We start from the raw sequence: 26,864 nt of genomic DNA, 5'->3' as shown, positions 1-26,864 counted from the left end.
CTGCTGTCCTGTCCCCATCGCACGAGGGGCATGGGGTTGGTCAGGTTCACCAACACTTGACTCAATGTTGACCTGAAACACCCATGCAGAACCCAACTGGCAACTTCATGGCAGGTCTGATTTGGTGGCTGGCACCCACGTGGTTGTTCATGCCCAGAAACTGGGCCAAACACACCTGCTTTTAGCTTATTCCTGAAACACCATAAAACATCTATCCCGGCTCCTCTTACCCAAGCACCCAACCGTAGGTGGTCCTGAGCAGCCAAAGGATGAGCAGCTTCTACCAGCCTTCGTGTAGCAGCTTGGGACTGCTTCACCCATGCTTATGTCTTTGAGGCAGTCTCTATTTCAGCAACTGAAACTGGATCTTTTTAAAATATATTTAAGGTAGCCTGAAAAATCCCCCACAGTGGTGGGATACCTTAAAGAGGATCACTTTGCAGAATAAAGCGAGGTGCTTCACAGGGGAGGCATCTCCAAACTTCTACTTCCTACCAAATAATCAAATAATAAATGCAAATGCAAATTTAACTCCCGTGGTGCCTTTGCCTTTACAACCTTTGATTTTATTCCCTGCAGAAATGAGCTACCCGCTCTACCCCGCGCCGAACGTGTCCAGTGGCCCTGTCATGATGCAGAGCAACCGGACTTGTCCTGATCCCGTGATAACGTTTAAGTACAGCCTGTACGCCACCACGTACACCATCATCTTCATCCCTGGGCTGCTTTCAAACAGCGCTGCCCTCTGGGTCCTGTGCCGCTTCATCAGCAAGAAGAGCAAAGCCGTGATCTTCATGATCAACCTGGCCATGGCCGACCTGGCCCACGTGCTCTCCCTGCCACTGCGAATATACTATTATATCAACCACACGTGGCCTTTTGGGAGGTTCCTCTGCTTGCTGTGCTTCTACCTGAAGTATCTCAACATGTACGCCAGCATCTGCTTCCTCACCTGCATCAGCATCCAGCGGTTCCTCTTCCTCTACCAGCCCTTCAAGGCCAAGGACTGGAAGCGCCGCTACGACGCGGCCATCAGCGCCGCCGTTTGGCTCCTCGTCGGCGCCGCGTGCTCTCCCTTCCCCATCATGCGCAACTACGGCCTGGCCAACAGCACCAACACCTGCTTTGCAGACCTCGAAGTCCGGCAGATCGACAGCAAGGTGGCCACGGTGCTGATGACGGTGACGGCGGAGCTCTTTGGCTTTGTGGGCCCTGTCGTCATCATCTTATTCTGCACTTGGAAGACCAAAGTCTCCCTTCGGGGCTTCCAGATACCATCTGAAAGCAGCGGTGAGAGGCAGAAAGCCCTACGGATGGTTTCCATGTGCGCCACTGTGTTCTTCGTGTGCTTTGCACCGTACCACATCAACTTCTTTTTCTACATGATGGTGAAAGAAAATGTTATTTCGGACTGTTTCTTACGTAGCATCACTCTTTACACTCAGCCCTTTTGCTTGTGTCTCGCAAGCCTGGACTGCTGTCTGGATCCAATCCTGTATTTCTTTATGAATTCAGAGTTTCAGGATCAGATATCCAGACACAGCAGCATGGTCATCAGGAGCCGGCTCATGAGCAAAGAAAGCGCCTCCTCAATTAAGGAATGAAAAGAAGGCCTAAAGAGCAGCAAAGCATTTCACCTGCCATCCAAGACTGTCTGTGATGTTCATCTACCAACTGCTATGAAAGATCCTGCACGTTTGTTTTATCAGGGGATTTTGTGGCAGTGGAAATCTTTTGATTTACGGAATGGAAACACATTTAGGAGCAGTGCGTGTTTGTGGCTGACGCGGGACCCGGCTGGTGTGGAGCCCACACGGGACGTCACCGGACCAGGGAAGTGATGGAGGAAGCAACGAGGTGTCCGCAATGAGGCGGTGGCAGCGACCCAGCAGCTTTTCTTCTATTTCCCCAACTTCAGTGATTCTGTGACCAAGCCAGGGCAGTCACACACTGACATCGTGCACTGACACCCACCAAAGCGGCTTCTCTGCTGAAAACACACAATGCCCACGAGAACAGCCTGAAATGTTCAGTGACTGTTCTGCATTCCCATGCATGGTGTTTCCCTCTTCTCATCTCCTCCTGAGCTTGCTCCCATGGCCACTCTCATGATCTTCATGTTTACATTTTTATGACTCCATTAACTATGGGCACATGAAAAGCAGGCACAAGGTGCAACTCCATTTTCCCCTGCAGTGCTTTATATAAGTCAGTTTTTAGGCCACATTTCCCCACTTTGGGTCACTTCAGTGGTTTCTGATAGTTGTGGCAGTGATTTACTCCCTCTGGAAAACCGGGAGCTTTTCCAAAGCATTCGGAGCAACTCTCAGGCCGCATCAGTGGCAGCATTTCATACATTGCTATAAAATATGAGAAATTTCAGAAACACTTGCTTAGTAGAATTACAATCTGCCTACCTAATTTCCCTCTGTTTCCCTCTCAACCAGAGATTTTCTGTGTGTTAGTTTTACACATGGTGCAGTGGGGAAAGGCAAACAGGCAGGTTTGAAGGACCACGATGCCCAAGCTCCTCTGAAAGATGCTGAGGACATACATCCCCTTCCAATAGAATAAGCTACCGTAGTTCTCCCATTTGTAAAAGGATGATTAAGGTCTATGGCACGATGAATTTAATCTTATATTGCAGGACTGAAATGTGCTTATCTGAAGAAAATAGCGTTTAAAAACAGTGCGTTTTGCAAGTTGTTCTAATTTTCTAAAGAGAAAGCTGCCGAGTGAACAGTCCGTCTCCACTGAAGCCAATGGAGATATTTCCACTGGTTTAACTGGGTAGTTTATTATGCCAATGTTGTACATTCACATGTTCACACTTTGCAGATAATCCCTTTAAAATGGGAGCAGAGGATGATGCTCAGGGATAGCTAAGCATGTGTAATGTGATTCCTGCCAACTTGGTAACTTCCTCACGAGTTAGTTAGACCCTTTACAACATCATCTGTCAAGGAGACTCCAGTTTCAATGGTTGTTTTGAGGATTTTTATAGACCTTGATCAGCTAGCACATACCTGAGAACTCCTTACTGTAATTTCCTTCTCAACAATCCTGCGTTTATACAGTGAAAACAAGTTGAAGACACTTCTGTGGTAACTGTGTAGCTTGTTCTGTTGTTGTTCTTTCCAAAAAATGATGCTTAAAAAATAAACGCGTTTTGGCAAATGTAAGCCCAATTTCATAGTTATCACTTGCACCCACAGAGCTGAGTGAGAGCTGTTTCTCCATCACGCAGAGCACAGAGTTGCCTTCAGATGATCCAGTGCATTGACCACCACCAGTTTTTGTTGCCCTTCAGCAGATTGCTTACCAGGTACAGGAAAGTTTTCACCCTAGTTGAATAAGATGTTCTTTTTCTTTCTGTTTTTCTTTCTGTTTTTTTTTTTTTTTTTTTTGAAGTACAACACTTAAGCTGGATTTAGTCATGTTTTTGGACCTAAGGCCCCCAGGCTTAAGTCCCAAGCAGTCAGAGAGGGAGCAACACACTCTCTCTTTCCCACTTGCTCTAAAGACATTTTGTACTTATTTACCCCGATTCCTGGGAAAAATGAGTCAACATCCATACAAACACATCCGGTAGCTCCATAAGGGTGACATCCCTGTCCCCACAAGAGCATTCCCAGGTCCCCTCAGCCTCCACCTCTCCTGCAGGAGCCCTGGTCTTCCTGCCTCTTTTGCCCTTTGAGCTCCCTTAGGCCTGCATGAAACCAGATTACGGTAGGAAATGGGGGTAAAACAAAACAGTGCATGGTGTATTCCCTTCCCTGGCAATTGTGTTGGCAAGAAGAGTCTCCGTTGTGTCCAGGAGCAACGTCTCTGCCTGCTAAAGAACACGTCACCCCATCTTAACCCATATTACGCCCCAGGTAATTCCTCTCCCAGCCCAAGCCTGTGGGAACAGGCCCAAAAGCATTTGGAAAAAAGCCGAACCAGGGCACAGCTCCCAGGATGTATAGCCTCTCCCTAGGCCTCAGAGGCAGGAATTTGTGAGCACCTCAGCTCTATTTTCTATCCCTATATGAAATTTCCAGTTCTCTGTGCAGGGAATCACGAAGCGATGCTGGAGGAAATGCTGGATGCTCGGCTTGGAGCGCCCCAGCTCTCTGCACGAGGGTGAGCTGCTCTTTGCGGATAAGACCTCTTCCTTCTCAAAAGCCCAGGCTTGTTTTTTCTTACATCCTTCAGGTGCATCCTGTCCGATAGGACCAGATGCAGCGGGGTTAAAGAGATGCCCTTACACTTAACACGCGCTTGGCCTCCTGCCCACAGGATACCAGTATCAAGGCAAAGAATCAAAGGCCTTAGATAAAGCTCCATGGTTATTTTAAAAACCCTTTTTATCTTCTGCCTTTAAAAATGTAAAATTGAAAAGTTAAAAGTGTAAAATAGTATAAAATATGCAGGTTTGGCATTAGTAAGGAGCCAGAAGAGCTAAGTAAAAACATAGCTGAATTTTTAAGAAGCACCAAGAAGTTGTTTAGTCTATCGTGAAGGGACAGGCTTAGTGCTCAGGTCTAGTAGTGCCACCACCTCCTGCACTGCGCAGTGGCGAGGAAGATGAGCAGAGGAAGAACCCGGAACAACCGTGAGCCCAGGCAGTGATCCAGCCCTCCAGCTGGGCATGTTGCTGTCTATAAATAGGAGCAGCGCAGGCTGCAGAGGATGCTGGACGCGTTCCTGGGGTGCAGGAGGAGGACAGGAGGAGGAAGGCCAGCCCGGATATCCTGATAAGATGCCACTTCACTTGGGAGAAGACACTGAAGTGCGGAGAGAGGGATGGACCCTATTGTACAGGTCCAGGAGCCCCCAGCATCGCTCCTGCTGCCAGGGATCCGCATCGGCTCCCGAAAACGCTGCGCAGGGAGGAGAGCTCCGGAGGCAGCAAACGAACAGGCCAGGCCAGGGCTCCTCTCGGGCAGGACAAGGACAGAGCTCTGCAGGCTCCTCTTTGAAAGCTTCTTTCGAAGCGCAGCGTGCAGCCGTGCAAAACCCGAGATACAGCTCTAAGTGCTGCTACTTGACCTGCTTGGCCCTCCCTGAGTGCATTTTCCGTGCGGAACCGGCAGAAAACACCCGCGGTGCCGGGGATCTGCCACCCCCCTGCTCTGCCTGCACAGGGACACGGAGTCGCGGAGCGGAGCTCGACGGCGCAGGGGAACCACGAGCAGGGTCAGGCTCCCACCCAGACCCTCCAACAGGCACTCCAACAGCTTCCTCTCTGTTTCTGCTCCTCACCATGTTTATGCGCCTTTTCAGGGGCCAAATAACTAATTTTTTAAAAAAAAATCTAGAAAGAGTAGTTTTCTTTATATACTAAATGCAGTAAGGAAGGGAAGGGTGGCAGCAGCCGTGTTGCAAACAGTGAGACACTCTATGCACCTACTGATCACAACAGGCTGGAAGAGGAGTCTTCTTTTCCAGGTCTTCTCAGGCACTAGAAGAATTAAAAATCCCTCACACATGCATATAAATATTAAAAACACACACACACAAACATATATATACAAATACACCACATATGTGTATATATATATATATATAATACATTTTTATAAATCTCCAAAGGGAAGGAGTTAATGGAGGCAGAAAGAAGACAGCAGAATGAAGCTGGAGGTGATGGAAGCTTTTTCAGAAAGTGTTTTGGGAAACTCTCCACCTTAACCCACCATGTTATTTCAGGAATCAAGCCCAAACCCTTAAAATCTGTAGCCTATAGCCTTTATAGTCTCAAGGCTAAAAAAAACCCCAACAAAGGGAGGAAAGGGAGGAAAATTTCTGCCTTCCAGTGAGCTTCTACCGTTCAACCTTGTAGCTTTACTTTAGTGAGTATTTCCCGATTTTTTTTTTGACTTTGTAGTTATTTTAGCAGACAAGTGATTGCACATAAAAGCAAAACCAGCCTGACCGAGGGAACTGGGCAGAAATCGCACATGTTTCTGTGCAAAGAGAGAAAGAAATCAGTGTCCAAGTCCTAAATCACACTGCAGTTACTCAAATGATGTCAGCGTCTTTCCAGTTGTTTAACGTCATTAGCTGTACACATTCGTGTGGCAAAGAGAAGCAAAATACAGGATTTCCTGTTCTGCAGACGCTGCTGCATCGGGCTGCAGATGCCGGCTGGATTTCGGCACTCCAAGATTCCCCTCAACATGCTGGAGTTTGGAGAGGGATCCGCGGGGCTGAGGCTTTGGAGCAAAGTTGGGGCGAATAAAAGCAGCCCAGCTGCTCCTGCCGCGCACTAGTATGGACATCATCCCCCCGGCGAGCGGCACGCGCAGGGAGGTAAGCTGCCTTTCTCTCCCCTTTTCTCCAGGAGCTCTCTCAGGTCCAAGCAATGTGTTCACGCGTGTTTTTCCAAGAGGATTTACCGGCCGGACACTGCTGCAACATCCTCAGCAGCGCTGGAGAACGACAATCTGTTCCCATTTCTTTTCATTCTGGAGGGATGGGGAGCTTGTGCATGCAGCGGGAGGTGGGAAAATGTGCTCAAAAGCCTGATTTATGGAAAATATTCCCAAACCGTTTTGATCAACGGAAGCTGATCTATTCAACTTATATGTTTTCCATTACTGCCGGCTGGACTAAAAAAGCAAATGAAATTACAGCTTAAAGCAAAAGGAAAACCTCCACTGCTGGAAATGAGAAGCTTTAGAAAAACTTATTTCCAGCCAAAAGCAGGGGTTTTTTATTATTATTTTTACTAGATGGCTCTTCCTTTCCCCATGCTTGGGAAAGCATGAGCAGATGGGAGGCAGCGGGTGCTGCCGTGGGGCGCCCCAAAGCCGGGGCTCATCCGTGGTGCCACGGGGAGGACCCCATGGAAAAGATGAGGGCTGGGGTGCGCCTAAACCCGGGCGCAGCAAACGCAACCCGGCTGCGCAGCGGGCTGGGTGGAGCACGCAGTGATTCAGAAAACCCAGGCGATTCCCAGCGCACGCTGGCACACACAGAAACTGCAGGAAAAGAAAACCCTGCCCAAGGCAGCCGGCGACTGAAACCTGCGGGGCCACATGTGCAAGTGGGGCTCGATTCTCCCCATGGCCAAACCTCGCTGCTCTCCCTCCTTGCAGGGGCATCTTTCTCGAAATCAGATTCATCTGCTTGAGCAGCGACAAAAAAAAAAAAAAAAAAAAAAAGAAAAGAAAAGAAAAGAAAAGAAAAGAAAAGAAAAGAAAAGAAAAGAAAAGAAAAGAAAAAGAGAAAAAAAAGCAATGGCACAAGGAGCAAGGAACCGAAAGGAGTGTTTTCTTCCAGTTTCAGAAAGTCACTGAAGTGAAAGTGCGTTGGGATGGGGAAGGGCCCCCCTCAGCCCCAGCATCGCCGGTGGCCACACATGGAGGACGAGCAGGGACGGGGCTCAGGGGATGGGGAGAGCAGGGGCAGGGGGAGTCCAAGGCGCGTGGTGCTAAATACGAGCCTGCTCTTGCGGGAAGTGTCACCCTGCTGAGCTGGCCCAAAACGAAAGTGTCACTTGGCACAAAGAGCAAACACAGGGGAAATGGGCGCAGTGATTGCCCGGGCCACGCTGAGGTCCAGCGGCCTCGAGAGGGATGCAGGGAGGGACGAAGATCTCCCCATGTGAAGAGCTCCCCAATGACAGTCTCCCATTTTCCTGCAGAAAATTGAAGGTGAAGCTGCACAACTTGCTGCCAGGCACAAAAAACCTCAGCGCCAAGAGCATGGACCAGGCCAGGGCTTATTTCCTGGGAAATGAGGTTTCTTGTGCCCTCGAGTCGGGCATCCTGGCCCTGCCAGCCTGGCAGCTCTGCTTAGGCAGGGAAGGCAAAATCCCATGGCCAGCAGTCACTGACCCAAGGGCAGGTCTGTGCAGCAGCCGGGCAGCACAGGGTTTCACTTCACTCTTCCATTTTTGCATCCTGAAAGTGGAGATATAAGTAAGAAAACCCATTTTGGCAAGGATTTGACTCAAAAAAAATGCAAACACGAATGCGAAGCACTTCCCCTTCTTGCACCGCTCATGCTGGAGCTGCCCTCGATGCTGGCAGCTCAGCAAAGCCAAAAGGGGAAGAGCTTGGACCAGTAGGACAGGCTGGGAACAAGATGGATTTCAGCACCACTTTTCTGGGGCCTTCTCTGGCTCCTGGATGGTGGTTCTGCATATATATATGTTTTTATATATTTATGTATACATATATATATATGCGTATGTGGAAATTCATAGAAATTCAATGGGAAATTCATGAACTTCGCTACATCTTGCAGACCTGAGTGAGCACCTCTGAACTCTGCATGACCCATAGGTACCTTCAGCGCCAATGACAGGAGGTGAAATGGGTAAATGGATGAAAATGAATTTCTGCTTTAACTAACAGGCACGTGTATCTATCTTCCTCCGCGTCCTGGGCTGCGGCTGGAGGACATTCCTGTTGCCACAACAGGCTGCCCGCACAATGCACCACGAGCCCAGCAATCGAGTTAGCGGCACGGACCAAGCGGCTGCATGCGGGCGGGAGATATTAGTCTTAAATCCGCTCTTTGGGCTGGAGCCAGAGCGCTCATAGACCTGTCTGCACCTCTCCATCACCGTCCCTACTGCGTGCACCGAGCACCCGCTGTGCTTCTGGCTCCGTTAGACTTGGCCGGGATGTGTTCCAGTTCACAGCGCCCCAGACCTGACAGTCTGAGCTGTTCCCAACTATCTCTTTTCTGCTGTATATGTTTATGTGCATATAGAATCATAGAATCATAGAATCATAGAATGCTTAGGGTTGGAAGGGACCTCTAGAGGTCATCTAGTCCAACCCCCCTGCATACGCAGGGACACCTAGAGCACGTGGCACAGGAAAAAATATAAATACTGCCTAGCTCCCATGGACCATGCATGAGTCTAAGAGACACCAGGGAACGGGGCAGTGCAGCCAGGCACTGGCTCCTCCATTCCAGTGGTGTCAGATGCTGAGGTCCAAGTGTGGCCACCTGGACCATCTGCTGCACAGAAACATCCCCTGGGGCAGCTGAACCCTTCCAGGAGAACACTGGAACCTAACGCATGGATGCTATGAGCCCTCTTGCCTAAGACTTGTATTCATTTATTCTATGTGGGAAAAAAACATTTTTGGTGTTACAGTATCTGTTTTTTCTCCCTACAGACACCCTCCATTCATCTTGGTTGTCTCCCGAGCAAAGAGAGTGAGCCGAGATGGAGAGCAATGTGTCCGCAGGGAACTGCAGCCACCCACAGATGTCCTTCCAGTCCACGCTGTACGCCACCACGTACACCATCATCTTTGTGCCCGGGCTGCTGGCAAACAGCGCTGCCCTCTGGGTCCTGTGCCGCTTCATCAGCAAGAAGAGCAAAGCCGTGATCTTCATGATCAACCTGGCCATGGCCGACCTGGCCCACGTGCTCTCCCTGCCACTGCGAATATACTATTATATCAACCACACGTGGCCTTTTGGGAGGTTCCTCTGCCAGCTGTGCTTCTACCTGAAGTACCTCAACATGTACGCCAGCATCTGCTTCCTCACCTGCATCAGCATCCAGCGGTACCTCTTCCTCCTCCACCCGTTCAGGGCCAAGGGCTGGAAGCGCCGCTACGACGTGGCCATCAGCGCCGCCGTTTGGCTCTTTGTTGGCGCCGCGTGCTTGCCGCTGCCCATCGTGCGGACGCCAGCCCTGTCCAACGCCACCAACACCTGCTTCTCGGACCTGGGCGTGAAGCAGCTGGCGCCGGGCGCCTCCATCGCACTGGTGACGGTGGCGGAGCTCTTTGGCTTCGTGCTGCCCTTGGCCATCATCGCGTGCTGCACGTGGAGGATGCGGCGCTCCTTGCAGGACGGGTGCACCCCGCTGCAGAGCGGCGGCGAGAAGCAGCGGGCCTGGCGGATGCTGCTCATGTGCGCCGCCGTCTTCTTCGTGTGCTTCACCCCCTACCACATCAACTTCCCCTTCTTTATGATGGTCATCGAGAACATCATCAAGGACTGCGCCGTGCACCGCAGCGCGCTCCGCTTCCACCCCGTCTCCCTCTGCCTCGCCAGCCTCAACTGCTGCCTCGACCCCGTCCTCTACTACTTCTCCACGTCCGAGTTCCAGGACGAGCTGCTGCGGCTCCGCTGCGCCGCCCTGCGCTCCCGCCTGGGCAGCCCCGGCGGCCGGATCCGCAGAAAAACGTGGAGATTTCCACGCTTCGGATTCTGGTCCCTCCCAAAGTTCTTACGTCGAATAAACAGCAGGGAGATGCCTCCAATGCCCCCAGATGAGCTGTTATTAGAGTCCATCTCTTGAGACACCAATGTCACCCCCCCATGCAGGTGATTGAATGACGATGCATTAGGTCCCTGAGCATGACTTGGATTCCCCCTTGTGTTCCCTAGAATTAATGGACTCCTGCAGGAAAGGGGAATATTTTTGAAGCAGGAAAAAAAGTGGGTGTCTCTGTTTGTCATTCTTGAAAACCCTTCTCAGCCCGGGGACACCTTGTGAGCAGGTGGCGCTGCCCCAGGGACACGTGCAAGGACTTTAATGGGACACAGGGAGGACGAGGTGGCAGCAGGATGTCCTTCCATGCTGTGTTGTCCTTGCAAATTGGGTGCTCCCTGGTGTCCTGCTACAGCCTCCGTGCGCAGACCCCGATGCTCCTCCAGCCTCCGCGTTGTGCTAAGGAGCAAAAGCGCTTCCAGGCCGCCGGAGCTGCGCACACCCTTAAGGCTTCAGATTTGGGAGGAAATAAAATGACCCTGATATGTGTTTTGGCATTGCAGGCATTATCTTGAGCACGGTGGCTCGGCAATAACCTGTGTCATCCCAGGAAGCACCTGCTGGTGCCAAAGTCACCCCTGCTTGGGCCGAGCGTGGCCACTGCTCCCGGGACAGGCCGCGTGAGCCCAGCACCGATTTGCACCAAATCCCCCTATTTCTACAGTGCATTTCGTGAGCAGCAGTATTTAACTTTTAGGCTCACCCTGCAGCATCTCCCCACAGGGACCCCAAATTCATGTCCTGATGGAGCCTGGAACAGCTCAGGAAGCCCTCGGACCAGCGACATAGACCAAGGCTCAAGGGCTGCAGTGCAAAAAGCCCTTAAATAAGAACACAAGCACACGCAGGTAGCGGACTGGGAGCGAGTCCCTAGGGCTGCTGCCAGCAAGGCACTTTGTGAACAAATGGGACAGGCTGACCCTAACCCAACGCACTCCCCTTGCCCTGACCCAGCCAGCAGAAATCTCCCCCAGAAAAGAAAGGGGAAAAAAAACACTCCGAAAGACCAAGGGAGGTGTTTTCCCTCCTTGCTTGGGACCTGTGCAGGGAAGGAGGGGAAAGGCAGAAATGCACTGGCTGTTTGAAGAGAGAAAACTAGGAAGCCCTGGAAAGCTGGGTGGGAAAGGGAGGGCAGGGAGGGATGAATTCAGAGATTTTTAGGACTTCTTTATGTTGTGATCACCCTCTCTCATGGGCATGCCCTGCGGGAAGTGAGGTTTCGATTCCTGAAGATTGGAAATTGGGGGGAATAAGCCCAACTCCATGCCCAGCCTCCAGCCTGCGGAGCAGCCGGATGGCCCACTCTGTGCACAGCCAGCAGCCTTTGGGTCTGCAACTCAATTTTGGGATATATTTATAAATATGTATGTATGTATGTATGTGTAACAAAATGAAATCAGGCAGCAGTGAAGAAGATAAATAAAGAAATACCAGAGATGTCTCCCAGGCCAGACGTTTTCTTGGGCATTGCAGGAAAGAGAGGCTTTCTTCTCCAAGGAAACGAATGAATGCAGGTAACAAAGCTGTAATTTAAGTAGAATTGCTGCATAAATTAATAAAAAAGGAAAAGTAAAATTTCAAAATAACCTATGCAAATTGAATCAAAAAACCTTGAGCCTTTTCCATTTTGAATTTACTGAGCTGCCATTTTTTTTCTTAAACAGTTCTTGAGTTAGAGTCATCAGACTGATTGCTGCAGAATTACTACTTAATAAATAAATAAATAATACCCAAGATCACACAATATTACGCAGACAAGAGGAAAAGAAAGTTTCTTGGGGAGGAACAAATAACCCTGCAATAAAGGTCCCGCACTGCCCTCTGCTGATGACATTAACCAAATCCTGGGTTTTTCTTGCACATGCGCCCTGCTCTCCTGGGCCTCTCTGCTGAGTTGAGCCAGGACTGGGGTCAAACTGCGCATTATACCCACAAATTCTGGGGAAAAAAAACAGACCTGAAGCAGCTGGGACCCATTCCAGTAGGACAGATCCTTGCAAAACTGGAGCTTCGGGTTCCTGGTGCTCCCGAACACACTCCAGTTGCACCCTGGAGGACAGGTCTTGGCCAGACAGGTCAGCCTCTGCTGATCCATCCACGTGACGGCTGCATTTCATAAATGCCCAGCTTAGCACAACAAAAACGGCAAAAAAAAACAACCAAAACCACTTCTTCATTAGCCCATCAGCAGACACAGTGAAAGGACCATTGATTATGTTGTGCTAGAAGCAGACACAGCACAGAAGGGCACAGACGACAACTAGATGTTATCCCCAAATGTACCTACAAGATCTGGCACCAGCGCGACTCGATATAAGGGTTCCGATATAAGGGTTCCTTGCAAAGTGGTAGAAACAAACGCTATTTCCACTCCAGCCTCTAGGCTACATTTAGCCAGGACATCAGTGGCACTGTTATTTTAACATCAAATTGCAAAGAAATCCTTGGTGCAGCTCCGTGAAAATGAGTTACCATGAAAATGAACTGATGGGCTGAGTTGTAACCCAGGACACTTGTGGTAATGGAGATGTTCCTTGAGCTTTACCCATTGACCCCAAAATAGATGCCCACAGAAAGCTTCAGTTGCAATTAGTGCTTATTTTGTTCGTGTCATTTCAAATCTGCAGTTTCTATATTTGCCACAAACCGGAAAGAAAAGTGCTCAAGTGCAGGCTGGGTAGGCAAACGTGTCTGCACTTCCCCATTAAAATGTGTCAAAGTTCCACGTCTCGTCATCGGTGATGCAAGTTTCCAGCCAGGGAGGCCTAAAGAGAACAAACCCCAAAACACAGGCTGAGGTCACCTCTTGGTGCCCGGTGTCCTTGGCCTCCGGATGGCTGGGAATGAGCCCCAGCCCCCAGAGGGGCCTGCGATGGTGCCCCCTCCACGGGGCATCAGGCCTTTCCCACGCGCTGATCCCGCATCCCGCGATCCCAATGGAGCGGCCGGGACCAGCGTGGGATAGACGAGTGCTTTTGGGGTGACACTCGTGTTCCTCATTGCCAAGGGACAGCGTTGGGTGGAGGGAAACCCATGTGAGCCCAAATGGGGAGCAAGATGTGCAGGAGGTGGTGGGAACCCAATGTCACACAGTCCCTCACTGTCTGTTGGGCAGAGTGCAGGCAGAGGGCAGAAAGGCCCTCGGGAAGCTCGGGAAGGGCTGGACAACCAGCAGAGAGGGGAGGAATGGGAGAGTTGAACTGGAAATGGAGGAGGAAAAGGGGAGAAACTTAGGAAAGGAGATGGAAAAACAGAAAGTTGCAACGCTGAGCTGAAGAAAGGGCAAAGCAACATCACAGAGCAAATAAAGCAGATGGGAAGATAGTGATGGAGAAGGGAAAATGCCTCATGGTCTCCAAAGCAGAGAGAGTCTTTGAGAGGAGGTCTCTGCCCAACACATCCTTCATCCAGCTTCATCCAGCACCATCCAGCTGCTGCCAGGCACATGCCCAACAAGGCCCCAGCGGCGGTGGCCACCAGGGCCAGCTGGGCGCCGGCCGCCCACCCGTGTCCCCGCGGAGCCACCGCCCGCACAGAGCCGCGTCGCGCTCCCCCCGGCGCCGCGGAGGCGCTGCCCACGGCGGAGGGAAGTGCGCGGCGCAGGCGCCCGCCGCGCCGGCGCTTGCGCTTTTGCTTTGCTTTTGCCATCGAGCGCGGAGCAGAGCAGCGCGGCGGCCGGCGCAGGTAGGAGCTGAGGGGTTTGCTCCCCACGGGATGTTTTCCCTGCTTGGGCTTTGGGGAGGGATGCATGGGATGTGTCCCACGCGGCTCCGGGGATTCTCCCATGGGAAATGCGGGGAGGGTGGGATGCTCCGAGGAGCGGCGTTGAACGCTGGCTTCCAGGCAAGCAGCGTGTCCTGCCGTGCACTCCCTTGTCCAGAAGGGACCCAGATCTGGGTGAGCTCTGGGGTCATGGTGGGAAAATTTGGGAATTTGGAACTCCAGTCCAGCTGGGAAGATACAGAGCGTGTTTTCTGCTGCTGCCACGTGACTATCAAGAAAGAGCTGTCGCTAGGAAGAACCACTCAGGCTGTTCTTAATCTTCATGAATCCATAGAGTAGAGCGGTCACCTGTCCCCCTCTGTCTTGGATACTGGGACTTTTTAAAAAAACTACAGCCCATCTCAGCAGGGTTGTAGATACCTACGTTACTCATTACTTCAGTTTGCCCAAACATAGCTGCCTCGGGGGGCTTCATTAAGGGGTCTGTTCCTTGCAGAGTCAATGCCTGGTCAAACACGCTGCCTTCTTACCGGTTATTTTCCATCCAAATGCCAAAACCATGAAATAGGACATTCCACCGCGGGTCTCGGTGGGCTCTCAAACCCCAACATGGGGTTTGCGGGGCCAAAACACGGGCTCTGGGCCACCAGGCACGTGGCCTCGGTGGTGGCCGTGCACACAGGGCGATGGCTGCAGCAGGAGCTTCATCCTCCCCTCCGGCAAGAGCCGGCACGTTGAAGAGCAATGCATTTCAAAGGGGACGAACCGCGGTGCTTTTTTAGTTCCCACTGCCTATTCTTGGAGTTTATTTGCCCAATCTGACGTGGCCGCTGGAGCCGCTGGGGCCGGGCCCGGCCCCTTTCCCGGCAGGGCCTCAGCGCCCAGTCCTCGGAAGCGCCAATAAACATGAGAAAACAAAACCCCTTTCCGAAAGGAGCCCCAGAGGCCTGTGACAGCAACAACGTTTTAGGGATATCCAGCCCTGCCGCTGCCGGGCTGGTCCTTCCCCATTGGCAAGAGCCTGCCCGCAGGCAAGGGGGGCCTCGGCCAGGGCCCAGCATGAGAGGTGCAACCCGCAGAGCTCCTGCATTGCAGCAGGAGAGGCTACACCGGAGCGGGAGAGGTTGTCCTGGAGCAGGAGAGGCTGTGGAGAAGCAGGAGATGTTGTGGAGAAGCAGGAGAGGTTGTGGAGAAGCAGGAGAGGTTGTGGAGAAGCAGGAGAGGTTGTGGAGAAGCAGGAGAGGCTGTGGAGGAGCAGGAGAGGCTGTGGAGAAGCAGGAGATGTTGTGGAGAAGCAGGAGAGGTTGTGGAGAAGCAGGAGAGGTTGTGGAGAAGCAGGAGAGGTTGTGGAGACGCAGGAGAGGTTGTGGAGATGCAGGAGAGGTTGTGGAGACGCAGGAGAGGTTGTGGAGAAGCAGGAGATGTTGTGGAGAAGCAGGAGAGGTTGTCCTGGAGCAGGAGAGGTTGTGGAGAAGCAGGAGATGTTGTGGAGAAGCAGGAGAGGTTGTCCTGGAGCAGGAGAGGTTGTCCTGGAGCAGGAGAGGTTGTGGAGGAGCAGGAGCGGTTGTGGAGGAGCAGGAGATGTTGTAGAGATGCAGGAGAGGTTGTGGAGGAGCAAGAGAGCTGGACTCGGGAGAAGCAGCATCACAGACACCGTCAGGACGCTGGGCACGGCTGGACCTCCGCATCCTTGGCCAACACATCTGTCTCGCCCAGCACTCAAGTGCTGCTCATACAACACCCACTTATTTTACACAGTAGCCAGCACCCATGAGCCAGACACCTCCTAGGAGAACATGAGGCTGTGAAACCCACTGGAGAGGTGGTGGGAACAGGCTCTGGCACCTTGTTACAGCTACATGACCCCAAAACCCTCATCTTCCTCCCATGGGATGCTATCGAGCCAGCAGGGATAGAAGTTTGAAACTTCAGGAGCAGGAGCAAGGCCGAGGGCAGGACAATGAGCGCAGGAGAAGGTGGCAGGAGCTCATCCCTGGCAAGGAGGGCTTCCAAGGGCTGCTATTTCAATGGAAACCTATGTTTCCAGCTCATCACCCGCCCCCTCACTGGGGAAGTTCCCTCTGGCGCCATGTGGGACATGATGACCAAGCGGGGACCTTGTTTGGTGACATGTGATGCCGCGGCCATCTGGAGGGCAGCGTCTTGGGTGAGGACGGCCACAACCCAAGTGTGTGATCCCTGCCTGTTCCCACCAGAACACAGGTTGGAAATCTGACCTCTCCTTTCTCTTCTACATCAAGTTCATCCTTCTCTTTCTCTCAGGGGTGATTTCCCTTCACGCTGACACAGATATTAGCAGGCAGAGTCCTGAATTATCAAGGCAACCCATCTGATCATCGGTGCAGGACAAGTCTGCTCAAAGTCCATCTTCCTATGCCATCCTCTGCCAGCAAGGTCCACATACATCAGCACTTGCTGATACATCCTGGCAGCCGGACACACACACAGGGCATCATGCGGGAAAGATCCTGTCAGAGAGAGGGAAAAATCAAGCAGAAAACAGCCAAAAAAGAGAAGAGTTTTCATCCCAGCCAGGATTCACTCTCCAGAGCCCAACTCGCGCACACAGGAGAGGAGGCAGCGATGCCAGTGTCTGCATGACTTGGGCAGAAAACTTGTATTTTTGCAATTACTACCATGCCTGTTCTTTTATTTTAGGCTCTGGGAGAGAAGCGGGAAAAACAGACGAGGTTTTCCAGCCGTCAAGGACCCCAAACCTCCTGCCGAAACGTAAGTCTGCAAAAAAGCACCAACATCGCTATATGTCACTGTTACATATATAAGCTGCTTCCCTCTCCCCAGGTCATGCATTTTTCTGTCTGGCGAGCAGAGGCTGCCCTTGAAAACATGGAAAATTCCTGGCAAGGGATGTGCCAGAGGGGCTAGGAGGGGGCTGCAAATCTCATCTGGTGTTCCCATTTGTTAAGTATGGAAGAAAAGTGGCCACAAAGTGCCCAGCCAGGCTTGAGGGCTCCTGGGCAAGGTAAAGGGAGCGCAGCAGGCGCACGGAAATGCACGGAAAGGAGAGGAAGTCGAGTGTGAGGAGCAGTCGGAGCTAGCCCAGCAAAGACAAAAAAAAGAGAAAAAAGCTTAATGTAGTACGTAAGATGATCAGAGAAGCGAGAGAGTGCAGTATGTGAAGCAAAATTTCCTCTTTCTGCGTCTTTTTTTAGTAAGCTGCAGTTTTTCACACAGCACATGGTGCTGAGGCAGCGCGCTCTGAGCTGCAGCTCTTTGGCTTTTCCAGAGCTGGATCCTTGTCCCGGTGCTGCGTGACGATCCCCCCGGCAAAGCCACTGGGCTCATCACCAGCCCTTGACTTTTTTTCTCCAGATGACCACATTTGGTGAAAAAAACACCATTTCGTGACTTGCCATTCAGGACTGCAGCAATAATTGACGGAAAACATTAATTTCTCAGATTAATATTACTTATCTACAAACTAAACCATATTTCCATCTGTATCGCGGCACAGCCCAGGCCTCAGAGGCTGGGAATTCCAGCTGGGAATTCCTCTCAGCCCTCCTTCCCTCCCACAGATCCGGCTACAGCTCGGCAAGGGCAGCAGACAAAACAGAAAGCAGAAGCAAAAGGGAGCTCCAGATGGAAAAGCTGGGCTGGGCATCCACAGCTTGGAGGACTTGCTGCAGAAACCCCGGATAGAGAGTAAATGTTGCTGCAGATGGAGAGTAAATATGGGCAGGGATGAGTTCTGCCAGAGGGTGCAGCATAAAAAGCTTTGTAGCAGCAATTAAACACATTTTCTCTTTTTATTCCTCTGTGGCTTTGCACCTATGCTCAGCAAGGAAAGCACAGGGCTTTTTTAGAGAACTGACCACCTCAAAAAACACTAATAAAAGTTTTCTGCAAAGCAGCAGTCCTTCTTTTCTTGGAATTTCCTGGAATTTCGCATGCGTGCTTCGCTTTGCATGATCCAGCTCTCCATGTGACGTTGCTCTTACAGCTTTGTCTTCCAGCTGCAGGGTCACATCTGCTGTCCAGCTCCTGCCTCCAGAGCAGTGCCTGAAATGCCACCTGAAAGGTGACACAGGGAGCAGCTCCAGCAGCAAACGGGCGAGTGCTTCAGCACACGAAGATGCATTTGTGTGGACCATCGCTCTGCCAATATCATCAGACTACAACAAAGTCTACTAACTACTGAGGAAGAGTATGAGCGAAGTGCATGAGGAAGGCTTCAAGGTGTTCACCAAAGAACCAAGCTCCTCCCAAAGCTGGAGCAGACAATCCTGCAAGCGCAGCCTTGCGTGGAGACATTAGGCTGGAAGGAGATATGAGCTTTTTTACTTAAAAAACAGGCAACCTCAGGACAACAGGTAACAATATTGTCATACGGTACCTCCAACTTCGCACTCCTCGACTATCACAGCAGAAGACTTCATGAAGAGCAAAGCGAACGTGTCCCAGCAGGCCAGGGAAGCAAAGGAACGGGGCAAACCCAAGGCTGAGTGTGCAGCTATTCTGCTCCTCTTAAATGTTCTGTCCCGCAGGGAAGTGGGAGAGAGCTGGGAACGCGGCAGGACGGAGCCTCATCCAAGCTCAGGTCTGAAAACCAACCATGATGAACAACTCAACCTGCTCCAATGACGCGGACCTCAAGTCTTACTATGCAATTACCTACACCCTCATTCTGATCCCTGGACTAATAGGAAACACTTTAGCCCTGTGGGTCTTTTACGGCTACATGAAAGAGACTAAAAGGGCTGTAATATTTATGATCAATTTGGCCATTGCTGATTTGTCACAAGTTTTATCCTTACCTCTAAGGATTTTCTACTACTTGACTGGCACGTGGGAGTTTGGAGGAGGTCTCTGCATGCTTTGCTTCTACCTGAAGTACGTCAACATGTATGCAAGCATCTACTTCTTGGTTTGCATCAGCGTAAGACGATTTTTGTTCCTCATGTACCCATTCAAATTCAGCGACTGCAAACGCATCTGTGATGTGTATATCAGCATCATCGGGTGGGTCATAGTCTGCATTGGCTGTCTGCCTTTCCCTCTTCTCAGGCTTCACAAGAACGTCAAAAACACGTGTTTTGTGGACCTCCCAGTAAAGGAGGTCGATCTTCCCATCTCCATTGCCATGATGACCATAGGTGAACTGCTGGGCTTCGTAACGCCCCTGCTGATAATTCTGTATTGCTCATGGAAGACTATCTTATCATTAAAAGAAAGAAATTCTGCTTCACATGACCTTGGAGAGAAAAAAAAGGCTTTAAAGATGATTCTCACCTGTGCCCTGGTATTTCTGATTTGCTTTGCACCTTACCATATCAGCTTCCCATTAGATTTCTTTGTCAAAACCAAGAAGATCAAAAATGAATGTGCCCAGAAAGTGATATCAGTATTTCATGCTGTAGCTTTGTGTCTTGCCAGTTTAAATTCCTGTGTAGACCCGGTCATCTACTACTTTACTACAAATGAGTTCAGAAGACGACTTTCAAGACAGGATTTGCAAGACAGCATTCAGCTGCACAACCTAAGTTATGTGAAAAAACATGCCAAAACTGAACTCATGGGGCAAGTTATAGACTGCTGATGTTAGACTTCCTGAAAGGTTTTCAAGGACTTTCAAATCTCCATCATCTGGGGTTTGGGCCCATTTTGTTTCCACTCAGGACACAGAGAGTGACTATTCAGATAAATTTCTGATGATTCCACAATACTCTGGTTGCAAATTTTGTATTAATACTGAATATATATTACACTGTGTAAACTGCACAGGCCGTAACTCTGAGCTGAGTAGCTTTGTAGCAGCAGAGCACAAGGACGCGCTGTAGCCAGGAGGACATAGACCAAATTGGTTTACCCCTCTGCTGGGATTAGGAAAGCACCCTAAGGTCATGCGTTGGCTTGACACAATATTGTATTTTTCTTAAATAATTGTTACCACGTGTAGCATGATCACTGGGTTCAGACAAATTAGCAGTCGTAAAATGGATAAAGCTGTTTACATCTGGGGTTAATTCCTTTAAGTTTTCTTGATTCTCACAGCAATGGCAAAAATGACAATAATGCAAAAGAAGGTGTTGACTAAGGAGGACTTTCAGCAATGTTCCTCTGGGTAATATAGTACTTACTATTTAATTTATATACAGAGCACCAAGAGACTGCCTCGTGCAATACTGACTACATGGCAAGGAACTTAAGGCCCTTGTCCCAAAGGACTTCGCAATTAAACTAATTAGCAAGACCTCCATTTTGGGAGTGTATCCAATGGCATGCTGCAAGTTGGACTCAGACTAAGGGTGAAGCTTCTTTCTTAGGAAAACCGTAAGAAACCAGTAGACCCACATTGCCTCCTCCTAGGGAAAAAGAAAAAAAAACAAGTAATTAAAGTGTCTAGATAATTTTATTCTTCCATCACTTCCCATTTCTGTATAAGAAAATATAAGAAATACCAAGTATAAGAAATACCAAAATACCATAAGTAATTTCAAGGCCATTTTTGATGATTTTGATAAGCTTTAGATATGAGTCTGTGCTTTAAGGGTATTTAATTAACTATCAAGCCTTTCAGGTCCTTTTTTGCCCAAATCCATGTTAATTAATTCAAGTATTTCATGATTTGGGTAATTCTTTTTGTAATTTTCAAAGTGACAACTTCTGGTCAAGTTCAAGCCGTTAACGTCAGATTAAGAAGTAGCCAGAGGAACTGAAGCTTTCTGAATATTGCTGCAATGTGAACAGTTCAGGTACTCAATATATGCAGAGTCAAAGATGCCACCTAACTGAGAGCTTTTTTATAGGAAAGGCTCAAATATGGACTTTTAAAAATACTTTAACCTCAAACAACAAAAGCTTTGTGCATAACTGGGTTTTTTTTGCACCTTCCTGTGAAAATCATTTCTGTGTGAACATTTTAAATGTAATTTTTTTAAATGTGAAAATACTGTGATGATATTACATTATTTAATGCAAATGCTCTTTTATAGATTTAATTTATAAAAACATTAAATTTTGTAAAAAAGAAAAAAAAGTGTAGATCCCAGAAGTGCTGGGAAATAGAAAGATTTTCTTATTGTTTATCTTTTTAGAAAACCCCCCATATAATAAAACCAAAACCCACTTCATATACACAAAGCTTATTCCAGTGTGTCTGTACCCGTGTTGAGCTGTGTTTGCACTGCTAATTCGTGGAAATTGAGTAGCACATGGTAGTTTGCTCACAGAACTGAACAAATATATAATGTCTAAACTGAAGTCGCATTTTCTCTCATACTCAGGCCTCAGCAATAGCCATACTACATATTGAAATTAATGCTAGGCAGCAAATTGTGCCATATCTAATCAGCCATCGCAGCACAGTGGCATCAGAGCAGGGGAACCACATTTGGGTTGCTCAAGGCTCTACTCAGAACATGCTCAAGGCTACAGAAATAACCTGCAATGATCTTTATCTCCAGGGTAAAAGAGCACCCTAGTTCATGGGCCGATCGGAGCATTTTGTCACATCCTCTGGCCAACGTGAGAATCGGTCTGGGATGGACTAGGAAAAATGGTGGGTTGGTTCCATTAATGAGAACCATATATAGTTATCCATTAATTTTTAGAGTTTGGCCAGGAATAAAGTAAGACTGTGGGATGTAACTCCACAATAACTCAAATGAAAAGGCAATTATCTGTTAAGCAAAGAGGAAGAATTTCATACAGCTCCAGCAAGGACCACCAGCCAGGGCTCATCATGGAGCTGGATGTTTCCAAGGAACTTCAGGTTCCCCTGTTATTAAAGAGGACTTTTTCTCCCAGCTGTAGATCTAATAGATCAAATCGGGGTCTGCCCAACGTCGTGATTATAAGATAGAAAAGCAAGACAGTTGTCAATAGGTGTCTACTAACAGTAAAATAAAAAAATAAATCTTATAAAACCCAGAAAAGCTGAAGCACCCCATGTACCAAAGCCACCTAGAGGGAGCGCTTGGCAGGTCTGGGGGAGCATGGCCCCAAACAAGGTCCCCTCAGAGCAACGTGGACCCTTTTGCCTGTCACAAAGCTTTTGGTCACAGCCCTCTGGGGAAAAATTCCAGCAGCTATTCCAAATGAACTGCATGGGTTTTACCGGCACACTGGACAACTTCCCTGCTTTGGGACAGGATGGTGTGGAGCACACTTTTGCATAGCAGGCTGCTGGCTGCCAAAGGGACTCTGCAACACTGCTCAGATGCCGCCTGCGTGGACCTGCTTGGTGGCAGAGCAGGGGCAGAAACGGATATGGGGGAGAGGGACAGATTTTACCCAAATAGCAGTTTCCAAGGCCAAAGAGGAGAGGGAGGAGAGGGAGGAGTGGTCCCTGGCTGCCCCCCACACAGCCCATCACACTCTGCTCTGCAACCTCCTTCTCCCTGGCACCTGCCCTGGTGACAAAACCCAAGCAGAGCCACTTTTAGCTTCAAAAGGGGAGAGATACCTTGCACAAAGCGGTGTCAGAAGTTCGGAAACAGTTAGATGAGAAAAAACTGTCATATGCTTAAGTTTTCCCACCTAGAAAATACTGTGGGTGCAGCAACAGCCATTTCCCCTGCTGCCATAGCAATGTGGTTTATTCATATTAGTATTAACGGTCTATTTTTACAGGAAGTCTAATGTGATATTCTCAGTATGTGACACAAATTGCTGCAGGGGGACGCCTGCTGCAGCGTGGCCATCCCGCTGGGATTCATCCCGGTCCTGCTCCGGGGCAGGACAGTCCTTGTCCCTCGGGGATGTGGGCAAGTCCTGCAGGTGCCTCCTGGTCCCCTGGAGCACCATGCCCATCCTGCCAGAGCGGGGAAGAGCAAGGATGAGATTGTCCTATTGCCCAAACGAAATGAAAAGGTGACTGGGAGCAGTGTGGCACCGGCAAGGCTAACGCCAAGGAAGGGGTTCGGGCTCCTGACATGTCCCAAGTTCTGCAGAGCAGCCAAACGTTGTCCTGAGATCCCCTGCAAACCCACCGTGTCCCACAAACCTGTGCATTTGAGAAAATCCACCCTGCTGTAGAGCAACAGCCCACTCAACCTTAGAGCATCTGCCTGGCAAATAATCTCACCGAGATCATCACGGCTATTTCAGGATCAAAGATGCAGCTTCTCTAAGGGCAGCGTGTTGGGCTGGCGGCCGTCGGGCTGATTCTCTAACCCCTCTGAGCTCTCTGCTAGGGCAGAGCTGGCTCCGCACGGGGCATCACTCACTTCTTGCTGCAGATCCCTCTGGCCCTCCACGGATGCTACTGTGGGTCAAAGTGTCCAGGCTTTTCTCCTGAGATCCATCTAAATATGAGCACTCATTTGCAGGATTGGAGTGGGGATCTTAAATAGAATGTATCTCAGGCTAAAAAACAAACAAATTAACAAAATCCCTTTTTCGAGGACTCTCCCTGAAACTGCAAGAGATTTTCCTTGGACTAATATATACATTTGGGCCCTGAAAAACAGCCCACAACGGAGACAGAAGCACAAGTCGGTGGATAGAAAATGACTCTGGGGGTTTCCTGCATTTTAGCTGATGCTAATCAGCTAATTAGGGCTAATTCTATTCCTCACTTCCCCCAATTTTTTCTTTCTCTCAGATTGTTGATTTTTTCTCTACATTTTTCCTTTTTTCCAAACCAAAAATCTTCATTTCTGGAGACTTCACGCACCACCCTGAGAAAAAACTGAAAGCTTCATGGAAGAAAGATGGTTTCCTGTGAAGCTTGGGCCTTCCCCAAAGCATATCTGTTCCACTGCAAGAATCACGACTCCAACCCAAGCGTTAACCCCGGGGCTGTTCAAACTCCTCCTGCGAGGAGCGGTGCCCACATGGGTGCACTTTCCAAGGGGATCCGTTTCTCCCCAATTTGCAGTCACCTCCTTTGCAGTTTGCCCTTGAGCTCCAGATTGTGCCCAGAGGAGGTGGCACTTGCTGGTACCCACAAACAACTTGAGGCCACCCCAAGGGAGATGTGGGCAACTTGAAGGATGTTTAGAGACGTCCAAGTGTTCCAAGGCAGCACGAGGAGGGTCTGGGGGTCAATCTTGTTTGCACTGGACAAGGAAAGGCAGCACTGCGGGGTCAGAGCAAGGCCTGGGCCCGGTGCCGCCGCAGAGGAGGAGCTCCCTGGCGAGGCCGGTTTCCGAATGTCTCAGCCGGCGGCCCCGGCGCCTCCGTTTCCATCGCGGCCCCCGCGCTGCGGAAAGAGCGTGCGGCACCCGCCGCAGCTGCGGGCGTTTCATCCCCCCGGGGCTCCTGCTCGCCGCTTCCTCCTGTCACCGTTAGCACAGCAGGGGACGCGGCGGGGGCTTTCTGCGCCCCGAGACGTGAAAGGAGGCGCACCTACGAGCAAGCCGCACGCGCCGAGCAAAGGCGCCCGAGGAAGGGGGAGAGGGCGGCGCATCTTCCCGTTCTGCTTCGGAGGCCGTCCCGGAGGCCCCAGCGCGGCCTTCATCCCTCACTGCTGCAGCCCCTTCCTCGCGGGCACCAAAGCCACCATTTGTCAGAGCTCCTTCAAAACCCGTTGCTCACTCCACCTTTCCAGGGCAGACCCAAATCCAACAGTCCTTCAAGTCCTGTCCTGCGGCAGCAAATTCTTAGTTTAGTTACATGCGAGTTGCTTTGCTCCAGCCACCTGACAGCTGCCTTGTGCATCCCCCCGTCCCGAGCTATGCGAGAACATGTCCCCTTTCGTCCTCTCTGCGTGATTCGTGACTTTGCAGGGACCTGCCAAACCCCTCTGTCACTTTTCCCGGTCACCCCAGCCAGCTCCCCTGGAGGCCCCTCCATTTGATGGCCTAGTCCTCCTCGCTTAAGACCCCTTTGGACACTGGAGACAAAGCCACGGGATGGGCAATCGGGGAACATTCAGGGACACAGTGGTAATTTCCTGTTGGTCGCTATTCCTTACAAATTCCTAAGCCCTGTTCACCTACTTTATCATCACCCACCACCTGGGATAACATTTTCAATGAATTCTCACATGACTCAGGGATCTCTTTTTTTTTTTTTATTTGCATGAGAAGAGCCAATTTAAAGGCCAGAGCTGTTACTTAAGTCAGCTCATTGTCTTCTCCCCCACAAACACACTCTTTTTCTTTATCAGCACTGAATTTTACTTGACATTTTGTCATCTGGTTGCTCAACGTCTTGAGAACCCTCCCCATTTCTCCGTAGGCAGGCTTAGATTTTACTGTCCTGATTAAGTCTGTGTCAGCAGCCAGCTTTGACACCTCACTGTTTACTTCCTTTTTCACTTTGCTGGTAGAGGCTAAAAATTAGTATCCTGCCCACTGTCACCAAAATAGCTCATCCTCCCAGCACCGGCACCGTCAGCTGGCGGCGGTGGCCAGGGACGCTCCAAGGAGCTTTGAACTCACATACTGCAGTGACCAGTCCCTTAAACATCAACCCCATCCAAGCTAAACTAAACTAAATAGAAAGTTTTATGAATACCTCGACAAAAGAAAAAGTACATTAGCAGGAGCTCTATTGACAATCATGCAGCCCATCTACTAGGCAAGGTGGAAGTGCTGTAGTATTTGACCTCATAAATGGAACTATGTGTAAACGCAACCTATACCATATAGATTAGTGATCAAAAGATTAAAAATTTATATCTGATTTTGCAAAAAAAAAAAAGTCAAGTTGTTTAAACCATCAAGAATAAAATAGCCCCCCAAAAATAGCAAACACATCTGCAGCAACTGTGGTGGCACCACCACGTTCTGTATCAATCACTTTCCTGGGACCAGCAACCGAAACTGCTTTACTAAGTTTTTTTCTCTAAAAAGAGTGATTTTCACTTATTACAATCTAATTGCATAGGTAACACTGCTGAAGTAAGTAAAAGACTGTTTCTGTTCTATTAAGGATTCACGATAGTTTTGCAATACTGAGAAATTATCATAAAAACAAAACAAACAAACTTATTTTATATTATTTTTTTTATCTCTCATGAGCACAACACAAAAGTTCCTACCAACTCCGGCAGGCAGAGCAGCAGTGGGAAACCCCGACGCTTCCAAAGGGGGAACGTGCATGAGCAGAGCGATTCCTTGGCCCGGCTCAGCTGATGCAAGCGGGTCACTCTAGTACCCTGCTAAACATTGGAGGCTAAAGCGCCTGGGCACGGGAATAACAAAAATGGGACAACCATGGGAGAGAAACATGGGACAACCACGGGAGAGAAAGCAGTGTGCGTGGTCTATATTTTGGTGCTCCCTTTGGCTCCAAGCAGAATAGCTTGTTGGCTTGTTGCAGAGAGATACTGCTCCTCATAGCAAAGTAGTGGTTCTTATTTATTTTTTTTAAAGAGCAGGCTGAGTAGAGGGAACAAACTTGAGCTTGACTTTTAGCGGTTATTGTGTCTCCTCCAAGGGGGAAAACCTGGGTGCTTGTTCCTTCTAGTGGGTCTATTTCTGTATTTTACGTCAAACCAGTGCTGGATACAATCCGTAAACATCACCAGCTGCTGCTCTGGGCTAGGTGGGCTCGGGGTTGATTTTTTTGGTGGCAGCTGGCATTGCATTTTACTGGAATCTCCATTGCAGCCCTGGTGAGCACCGAGCAGCAGCTGCCCGATACAATCCAAGCCAGGCAAAGCTAGTAGTTGGTTTGGGATATATGCAGAGGTGCCAAGGGGGGCTAAACGAGGGCAAAAATGAGAGTAGCTCTGAGTCTTGGTACCTTCATGATTAGCCAGAGGATGAGCTAGGCTCAAGATTATCATTTTTGATGCAGGTATCAAATTCTACTTAGGGTTTCTTGCCCTGGGCCCATTTTTTCTAAATCTAGGGAAAAAAAAAAAAAAAAAACAGGAAAAATTAAAAAGAACGAAAACACCACAAACACCAGAAGAGTCGCAGGTAGAGGGAACGTAACTGACCCGCCTGTTGTTCTGTATCACGAGAAT

At 49.7% G+C, this 26,864-nt stretch overlaps 3 protein-coding genes across 3 annotated transcripts; all 3 read left to right on the top strand.

Moving 5' to 3' along the window:
* Window positions 1–581: 581 nt before the first annotated feature.
* On the top strand, window positions 582–1,706 carry LOC104569566 (putative P2Y purinoceptor 10). The gene has a single exon (XM_010216540.2). The coding sequence runs from the start codon at window positions 582–584 to the stop codon at window positions 1,602–1,604; it is 1,023 nt and encodes a 340-aa protein (XP_010214842.2). The 3' UTR covers window positions 1,605–1,706.
* A 7,420-nt stretch (window positions 1,707–9,126) lies between these two features.
* Window positions 9,127–10,261, top strand: LOC104569567 (putative P2Y purinoceptor 10). Its single transcript, XM_010216541.2, has one exon. The coding sequence runs from the start codon at window positions 9,173–9,175 to the stop codon at window positions 10,259–10,261; it is 1,089 nt and encodes a 362-aa protein (XP_010214843.2). The 5' UTR covers window positions 9,127–9,172.
* Window positions 10,262–18,496: 8,235 nt separating this feature from the next.
* On the top strand, window positions 18,497–19,553 carry GPR174 (G protein-coupled receptor 174). The gene has a single exon (XM_010216544.2). The coding sequence runs from the start codon at window positions 18,555–18,557 to the stop codon at window positions 19,536–19,538; it is 984 nt and encodes a 327-aa protein (XP_010214846.1). The 5' UTR covers window positions 18,497–18,554; the 3' UTR covers window positions 19,539–19,553.
* Window positions 19,554–26,864: the final 7,311 nt, after the last annotated feature.

Source organism: Tinamus guttatus, unplaced genomic scaffold, assembly GCF_059628265.1.
Source record: "Tinamus guttatus ecotype Peru unplaced genomic scaffold, ASM5962826v1 Tinamus_guttatus_pri_ptg001087l, whole genome shotgun sequence".
Lineage (NCBI taxonomy): Eukaryota > Metazoa > Chordata > Aves > Tinamiformes > Tinamidae > Tinamus > Tinamus guttatus.
Note: the sequence above shows the minus strand (reverse complement) of the source record. Positions and strands in the feature narration are given on the sequence as shown.